General features: G+C 43.2%; 1 protein-coding gene across 1 annotated transcript; it reads left to right on the forward strand.

The window, feature by feature from the left end:
* Positions 1-1,607: 1,607 nt before the first annotated feature.
* On the forward strand, positions 1,608-2,912 carry kera (keratocan; the record flags this gene model as incomplete). The annotated part of the gene is made up of 2 exons (XM_080851054.1): positions 1,608-2,469; positions 2,743-2,912. 2 exons carry the CDS (start codon positions 1,608-1,610, stop codon positions 2,910-2,912), a joined length of 1,032 nt encoding a protein of 343 aa, XP_080707180.1.
* Positions 2,913-9,503: the final 6,591 nt, after the last annotated feature.

Here is a 9,503-nt window from a genome sequence, read left to right on the forward strand (position 1 = left end):
GTGATAGAGAGAAATGGGGAGGGTGGTGGTCGGGTGGTTGGGCCGGGGAGGGGAGGGCTGGCGGGGCAGGGGCAGGGGGTTGGTTTTGCAGATGGAGTATGATATGGCCTTGCACCTTTCTTTTTCTTGTGTACTCTATCTTGTATGCGTCTCTCATATCTCTGCTTCTCCATTCACCTCCTTTTCATAGACATTGAATTATATCTCGTAACTTCTTATCTATCCATATATCTATCCGTCTATCTATCTCTCTGTGTGTGTGTGTGTGTGTGTGTGTGTGTGTGTGTGTGTGTGTGTGTGTGTGTGTCTGTCTGTCTGTCTGTCTGTCTGTCTGTCTGTCTGTCTGTCTGTCTGTCTGTCTGTCTGTCTGTCTGTCTGTATTATTTCAGAATGTCTCTGAGGAATCTCTCTGCTTGTGTCCCTTGCTTTCTTTATCTGTCACTTTATCTGTCTTCCTCTTTGAACTTGGCAAACTGCCACCTGTGTGAAGACTGATACTCTGCTAATGGAACCGGTACCTTAGCCCTTAGACAAATATTTTGACAATGACTGGAAAGCACAGACTGTAATAATTGCTCTACTAAAGACAGGAAATTAACAACTGTTATGTTAAACGTCGAGAACAGGTGTGCACCATTTCCCCCGGTGTGTCAGGTAAACCTGATCGAGTTTCTCGTCTGGGCTTAAGGCAGCTGGTGTTGGAATTCAGAATCTTTATCCTCTGTCTTGCTCTTTCTGGATGTGTGTGCATGCGTGTGAATGCGTGTCTCTGTGTATGTGTGAGTGTGTGTGTTTGCGTGTGTTAATGCCTGCTCCCGAAATCTTGGATTGATGCCAACTGTCCAGAGACTGTGTGGGGGCAGATTAGTATCTTGTGTGTAAGACCATTATAAAAGATAACCTCGCTGCTTACTCTGGTTTTAAGAGGGTTAGTTCCCGATGAGAAATCTGCAGTACTACCTGAGGAGGTTTAAAGGTTTGTGTAGTGAATCACTTTGTGGCACGCTCCTCGCGATACAACTGACTGAATTTTGACATTTTTTAAAGAAGCATCCCGGAACAATTGCTATTCGCTAACGATATGCTAGCGGGTAAAACTAACGAAATCTCTTTAAATGTGCTGACTTTGACATTATGACAAACTAGTTACTCAACAACTGTCCTAACACAAGCTACTTACTAGGTCGGCAGACAGAAGAAAGCCAGGCGGCATCAGGCAATGTTACATTTAGCAGTTATAAGCCTATGGACCCTGGTATAGCAATGGCACGGAGGCGATTCTCCATATTAAAAGTCATTGTAGCGCCCCAATTTTTTTCAAGCTGTTATTTGAAGGTAAAACGTCTTATCCTAACCTTAACCTAGACCTTTTCCTGGAAAGTTCTTAGCACTTTTTTTAGCACTCAAAGTTTTTTCATATCCATAATCCAAATCTGAATAAAAGGTTTTGTGAAGCCATAGCCAAAGACTTTGTAAATTACTCATTCGATAAGAAGCTTTTCAATGTGTCCTACAACCAAAAACAACACCCTCTGAACCACTGAGGAATGATATTGATCCTCTTGTTCCTGTTCCTTTCATGTTCCTCAACAGGTTTGACGTGGATCATGGAGCCTCTACCCCTCCTCCTCTCGGTCCTACTCTTGGCCAGTATGGCGTCGTCTCAGGAGATGCCCCACGAGCACATTCTGGCTCAGCTACAGGCTTGCCCTAAAGAGTGCCGCTGCCCTCCAAGTTTCCCAAACGCGGTCTACTGCGACAACAGGAGCCTGAAAAGGGTCCCCGTAATCCCACCGTACACCTGGTACCTCTACCTGCAGAGCAATGGGATTGAGGTGCTGCCGGAGGATGCTTTTCGCAATGCCACTCAGCTCAAGTGGATCAATCTGAACCGTAACAGGTTGACCAATGAGGGGATCCAGGAAGGGGCAATCCGAGCACTGCCTAACCTGGTGCACCTGTACATGGAGGACAACCAGCTGACCTCTGTACCCTCTCCCCTGCCCCCTAAACTGGAGCAGCTGCGCCTCTCCCGAAACCGCATCTCCAAGATCCCAGCGGGAGTGTTTGCTGGCATGGACAGCCTGACCCTGCTAGACTTGCAAGGGAACAAGCTCCAGGATGATGCTGTGACCGAGATTAGCCTGAAAGGCCTGAGTAACCTAGTCCAGATCAACCTGGCCAAGAACCAGCTTGCTAACATGCCCCTGGGTCTGCCACCAACTATGACTCAGATCTACTTGGACAGCAACAACATTCAGAAGATCCCCGCGGAGTACTTCAAAGGCATGCCCAAGTTGACTTTTCTCAGGCTCAACAACAACAAGCTGGACAATGGTGGAGTTCCCAAGAATGTGTTCAACATTTCCAGCATCATGGATCTGCAGTTGTCGTACAATGAGTTGACCGAGATTCCTCAAATCCCAGCTAGCCTTGAGCAGTTACATCTGGACCACAACAAGATCAAGGGTGAGTCAGATTATGTGAACTGGGTTAAATCCCCATTAAGAAGTCTTCTGCTATAGTCTAAGTCTTCTTCTTTATTTCGTTGTAATACTCAAGCCCAAGAAGGATAAGATTAGCTCCTAGACTAAAACTCCATAACCATAGAGCTCATCAAGGTGACAAATAATATTTTAATCAATGTTGGGTGGCCAACCAGGATTATCTAATTGAACCAAATCAAAAAGTTCTCCTAATTTTCCTTTCACAAATGTCTTACTTTTTTGTTTTAATCTACAGGTGTGAATGGATCAGATATCTGCCCAGGGCCTGCTGGTGCGTTTGATGACTACCACGATGAGAAGAGTCCTCGTCTGCGCTACCTTCGTCTTGATGGCAATGAGATCAAGCCTCCCATCCCCCAGGACTTGATGTTCTGTTTCCAGCGCCTCAGTGCCGTGGTCATCTAGAGACCACTGCTGCCTGTGCTCTTGAACTTGTCGGAACCACAAGGGACAGAAATCTACGTGGGCAAGGATGTCTGAGGACAAGATAACAGCAAAGATTGTAGGCTATTCGCGCATCTGTGAACTACATTCAAGAAACTGAATCATACTCACCTCTGCTAGTAATAGCGTTGACTGGGACCCCTCAGCATTATCTTTCAGATCATTGTGCCTTTGAATACATTTGCATGAGAACAAATATTTTAGACAAACAAGCCAGGATTTGGATTGGGTCAGTTTTCACCATTTTCTTCATTCTGTCTACCCTAAGGTAGAAGGTATAATAACACCCTATGCTGAGTATCTGTTGGTTGTTTTAGTTGAACAAAATGTTTTGTTATGAAAATTTGTGTTTTTCCACAAGAATAGTCAATAAGTGAAAAGAACAATGATCTAAGATGTAATTTGGAACACATGGAAATTATATAGGTAATTGGCCTACGTATGTGCTCCCAGGGTACGGAACCATTGACCTTGGTGGTGTAAGCATCTTAGCACCCTTCCTCTCAAGACCACCGTACATATTGATTAATAAACACATAAACATAAACAATATTGATAACATTTAGCACAACACTCCAGAACGGACAAGGTTCTTTGTGAGAAAGAAGTGTGTTATATCATGACGATGACACACTGCAAATGCACATTGGTTTGGTGCAGTTTTCAAATAGTCATGTTGGTGCTGAGGCATCACATACGTTGCCAGATTGATGCAATAAATTAGACACACTTTTTTTTTCAGAATGCATTTCTTTTTCTTTTTTTAATTTTTTTGCATGTGAAAAAGTTTCATCAGTTAATGTTATTTTCTACCTTACTGAATGTTTGAATTGGTGGTATGTGGATTATGTACTACCACTTTTTAATTATTTGTCAAAAGGTCACATTTTATACCATATTTAAGAGATAATGAGACTTTGTCTTGTCTTCACAGATGAAAAATAGATTAAGAACCCATGTGGCTTAGGAATGCATGTGAATACAAATTTGGAAGCAAATTTGTTGCTGAAATTTTGTTAATATCATTAAAATTGGGACTCAGCTGACTGCCAGTTGAATATAATGCGACCCTTTTGTAGAAAAAAAAAGAATTAATTTCTTCCATTTTGTACGGAGGGTTGAATTGTACATTGAAGAGTAAATAACTTGTTAATGCAAGAAGTTTATCATGAATATAAAGCTGGTTTCTATGATTGAAAGGCTGTTTGTGTTTTTTGTCTTTCTGCTGTGTCTTTATGTACAGTATTCATTGAAACTATTAGCATTAAAGTTACCATCATTGGTTAATGCAAAGTGAGGGTTTAGGATGTTGATGCCCTATCTTTTACAACTGATATACGTTAAATTAGGTTTGCTACATGCCTGTTAAGCTCTAACACCTTGGCTAGCAGCTAAAATGTGATAAACATGATAAGATTACAGGCTGGGGCCTGAGATTCATGGCCATTTTGCACAGATTTATTTTGCCCCATACTCAATACTCAGATATTAGCAAGAGCTGACACTGAATGCTGAACAATGTGAACATGTGGTCTGTGACACTATTCAACAGTTGGATCCATTCAAAATGATTCTATAGGCCTACACTACACACAAACAGGGGTCACTACCAATCCTGAGAGTTCAGAAGGGTCTCAGTGGTTCCATTTTATTTGGCTAAATGATACAAGACCACAACAAGAGCACATGCATAACCAACTCCAGTACACCCCAGGGTAGAGATGTGTCCATGCACAGTGATCAAGAACTAGCCCAATTTTGGTGCACATGCTGATTTAGTTTCTATTAAGCTTGCGATAGTGTATCCAGAGATCGGACATTTGATATGTCTTGGAAGCTGTTTTAGCTACAGAACAGACTTGATCTTGTATATGTTACACAACACTCTCTCTGGCTCACAGGATTTTACAAATCTGTGAAGTTCTAGGGGGGAAACATGGGTTCAGGTTTTTATTAGTGTGCCAGCAAAACAAGTTTTGTTTATCAAGCAAGTAAGCACATAGCAAGGTACTTTTAACCGCAAATAGCACACCACATGGAGATTAAACACATAATCTTATAACAAAGCCAAATGTTTTTTAAATAAAGTTTTATTTAATTTGAAACCCAATTCATATGCAAACAATGTTGCTAATCTTAGTAAGTGTGAATGTGCAAACACTTTTCTAAAGAATACATATATCTAATACCAAAGGTTTTTTAAATATTAAGTATTAAATTGAGTATTAACTTCAACAAAAGTTGCTTAGATTTAACCATACTATAACCAAAGGTTACACCTCTGGAAAAAGCCCCATCTTTGTAAGTTAATTATAGCTACCAATGCGCATAACACACACTAATATGAGGAATACATATAGGAGATGCAGACAAAAAATAAACCTGTGGCTTTGCAATGCCTCTATGGACGTGATAGGTTAGCAGTAAGAATGTGGGGAGTGTCGGGTTGGAACATTTTCTATTTGGTTTCAAACATTATTTATTTAACAATTTTGGTTCTGACTTGCCAAAATGTAGTGTGCACACATATAACCATTCAGAAAACAGAATGAACATAGTGTGTTGTTGCTTTGAGCTGCAATAATATTTAGGATGAAATCCATCCAACAGTCAGGTGAATATTATTGTGATTCTCATTGATAAAAAGATGATTTCAAGACCATGTTATGTTTTGAATGTGTAGTCCCTCTCCTCTCTCTCTTTCTCTTTCTCTCTCTCTCTCTTTCTCTCTCTCTCACACACACACACACACACACACACACACACACACACACACACGCACGCACACACGCGCACACACACACACACACACACACACACACACACACACACACACACACATACACCCATATACACACACACACACACACACACACACACACACACACACACACACACACACACACACACACACACACGCACACACACAATAAATTCCTACTCACAAATACAGTCCATTAATGTAGCCATCAAAGTGAGCCTTTGGCCCACTGCTAAGGTAACAATGTGCACACACATGAGCATGTGCGTGAGTGTGTGTGTGTGTGTGTGTGTGTGTGTGTGTGTGTGTGTGTGTGTGTGTCTACGCATCTCCTCGTGTATGTTTATGTTCTCCCCTTTCCAGAGCGTCCAAGTGAAACCTTGGCTTGGGTTTAGAGCCACAAACTGCAGAGCTTGCACAGACAGAGAACACTGCACTCGGCCCCCTTGTTGCCGTGGAGAGGTGAGGCCTTTCTCAAGGCAGAGACTTCCTCTCTGTGCAGTGCTAACGCTACCCACTCACAGAGGCTCCATTGTGCGTCAGGGGTCCAGCAGATCACCGACATGAAAGCAGCACATGCCTGAGTTTTCACCTCAGGAAAAGGAAGACAAATATTTCATACTTAGGTCTGATTAAGTTATTCACCCACCCCCCACCAAAGAAAAATAGGAGAGGAGAAGAAAAAACTAAAGACACCCTTTTGTTGTGGATCAGAGAGATGTCACCATTGGGGGCCTGTGTGTGGGTGTGTGTGTGTGAGTGTGTGTGTGTGTGTGTGTGTGTGTGTGTGTGTGTGTGTGTGTGTGTGTGTGTGTGTATTGTGTTACAGCAGATTCTCTGTTGGTGTGTGTGTGTGTATAGGTGTATGTGTACAAGTGTGTGTTTGGGCAGTGTGGGGTGGGTGCTGCACTTTCGGAGAGGCCAAAAGCAATCTCTCCCCTCTTCTCTTTCTCAGTGCCTACCTTCACACTCACGGTCAGGCACTCACATCTGGGAGAGAGCCTATACACACACACATTCACTCATACCCAGACACACTCACACACCTATAGACACGGACACTCGTTCACAATCTGACCGACACTATCTCTTACTCATACACAGAAAACAAAAAATGCTCTCTCTCTAAAACACACAGAGACACACACACACACACCAAATACACACATAAACACCCGCGCACACATACACCAAAACACACTCACCACCGCATACACACCCTCCCCTCCTCCCTCGGTCACTCTGCGCAGCGACCCTCCACCATTGGCCAGGCCCCCCAGCCCTGAACATCTCCAACCTTTCGGCTAGGACCATTCGGGAAAGCAGGAGACTGAGGTAAGCGTGATGGGGGCTCCTTAATTCTATGGTTATGGGTTTCTGCTGGACTGGGTGCTAGCTGGGTTTGCCTTGTCCAGGAGCTGCTTGCTAACAGGTGATGCTTGGATGGGTCTTTGGTACCACTTAATGACTGTGTATTACAAAATCTAATTAATTATTGCCTTGTGTTATTTATTTATTTTTTATGCGTGGATGCTTTTTTTATGGGTGATGGCAGATTGGGAAGGCAGATTGGGAAAGCAGATTGGTTTTGTCTTTTGAGTTGAGATCCTTTTTGAAAAATAATACAACGATGCGGTGTTGTGCTTCCTTTTGAAAGCCATATGTATTCAAATGGGTGACCTTTGGGGGGAAAGTTTAATGGTTTTTAGGTCAGGTGATTCCTTGCATTTGACCTGATGGCTCCACACTCTGTGAACAGCTGATATTTTCTTGAAGCTCATATTGGGCTGGAGTGCTTTGATTCTTCCTTTAGTGGCTGCCCAATCAGCATGGATTCTGCTCTGCACTAATGGCAATGAAAGTCCAGAAACTTCCTCTAACATGTTAAGAGGTGCCAATTGGATTACTACCCTATTCTCTGCTGTCTGTTTAACTGCCCATGACTTCCATATTATCTTACTTACACACAGTGTGCCGTGTGCTTCCACTTTTGTGTGAAAACAAGTGAATTATTTTCTTAATTGGACTAATTGGATGATATTTAAGATAATTCTTCCTTTAAGCTAATGTCGTATCAACACAACGTGTGGTGCATCAGGAGCTGTATTTAAAGGAAAGTTATAAATCAATAGCACCACAAACTATCAACAGAGGACTGTAGAATCACTGAATATCTGGAATGCCAAAACCAGAGCCAAGCAAAACATTGAAGCAGTAATGCACGCTTACAGACACACATACTCACACACACTTGCTCTCTCTCAGAAACACACGCACACACGTACACACAGTGAAGTCTGTGTAAAAGCCGGGCTCTGTTTAAAGCATAGTCTGTCTTTCAGTATTTCCCACTTTGGTTTCAACCTGCCAAGACGCTTGGGAACCTTGCCTGAAAACGGGTCTCTGTGCACATGTATATGACATATTTGAGCAGCTTGTCCTTTATTCTCATCTTGGCTGTATAAAATCATCTATCCTGGATGTTATCAATGTAACCATTTTCATCTGCTGTTTTTTAAGTGCTGTATAGGTTCACCACTGACTAAGTTCATATTGACAAAGAGTGCATTTTAAGCTCAAGTAGCGATTTGCAGCGTTTTCTCCTGTGGCACCAAAAATAGTGTACAGAACTCAGCGTGCAAAGATAGGTGTGTTAAGTGTGTGTAAGTGTGTGTGTGTGTAAGTGTGTGTGTGTGTGTGTGTGTGTGTGTGTGTGTGTGTGTGTGTGTGTGTGTGTGTGTGTGTGTGTGTGTGTGTGTGTGTGTGTGTGTGTGTGTGTGTGTGTGTGTGTGTGTGTGTGTGTGTGTGTGTGTGTGCGTGCGTGTGTGTGTGTGTGTAAATGTGTGCACATGTGTGTGTGCTTGTGTGTGTGGTGCTTGGGGAGGGGGTGCACAGAGAGAGACTGAACTCTCTCTCTCTCTCTCTCTCTCTCTCTCTCTCCCTCTTTCTCTCTCTCTCCCTACTGAATGAAACTTTTCCTTGCAGTCGTAACTCACTGCCATCCTGTCCACAAACCTCGGTGGAATTTCGAATGTGAACGCTGAGACAGGCCGAGGCGGCCGCTCATAAAGGAGCTCTGTCAGTAGAGAGAGAGAGAGAGGGGCAAGTCATCTCACCCTCTCCCTCCCTCCATCTCACCCTCTTCTCTCTCTCTCCCCCTCTCTCTCACTCATTCTCTCTCTCCGTCTTACCCTGAGGGCCAGAATCTCATCCACATTACTTTCACGCTTTCTCTCTTGTCCTTCTTCTCTGATTTGTGACTCTCACCATCCTCGTCAGCCAGGAGCCGTTTTTTCTGCCTTTCATCAACCCACGATTTGAGAAATACTTTTGCCACTATGGGACACTCTTTTGATTTGGATGAGAGCTTACGAGCTAATTGTGATCAATTTAGACGTTGAAAGGCATCAATCCATTGCAGGCCCCTGGCCTCCTCTCTTTACTGCGTGGAGAGTGTATAGGCTACTCATAAATGTTGCATACTCTGTGGGTGTGAATGTACCCAAGGGTAGTTTGCAGCTTCTAGTGCAGCCGATTGCTTGGTGTGCAGACATAAGGCAAAGATGCAAGCCTTGTAAACACCAGGTGTTGTTCAGGTTCTTTCAGCACCGTCCCTCCATGACTTTTCCAACTGCACTGAGTGAGTAGTCATGTCTAGAGTTTAAGTAGTCATGTCTAGAACTGCTTTTAAAGGTTGAAAGAGCCTTAAAAAACAACAGTTGACCATGGAATTAATCTAGTTGTGATCTGGCACCTGTCAAATGGATACAGGTCTGTTGCAACAGCAGCCG

This window comes from Sprattus sprattus, assembly GCF_963457725.1.
Source record: "Sprattus sprattus genome assembly, chromosome: 14".
In the NCBI taxonomy this organism is placed as follows: domain Eukaryota; kingdom Metazoa; phylum Chordata; class Actinopteri; order Clupeiformes; family Clupeidae; genus Sprattus; species Sprattus sprattus.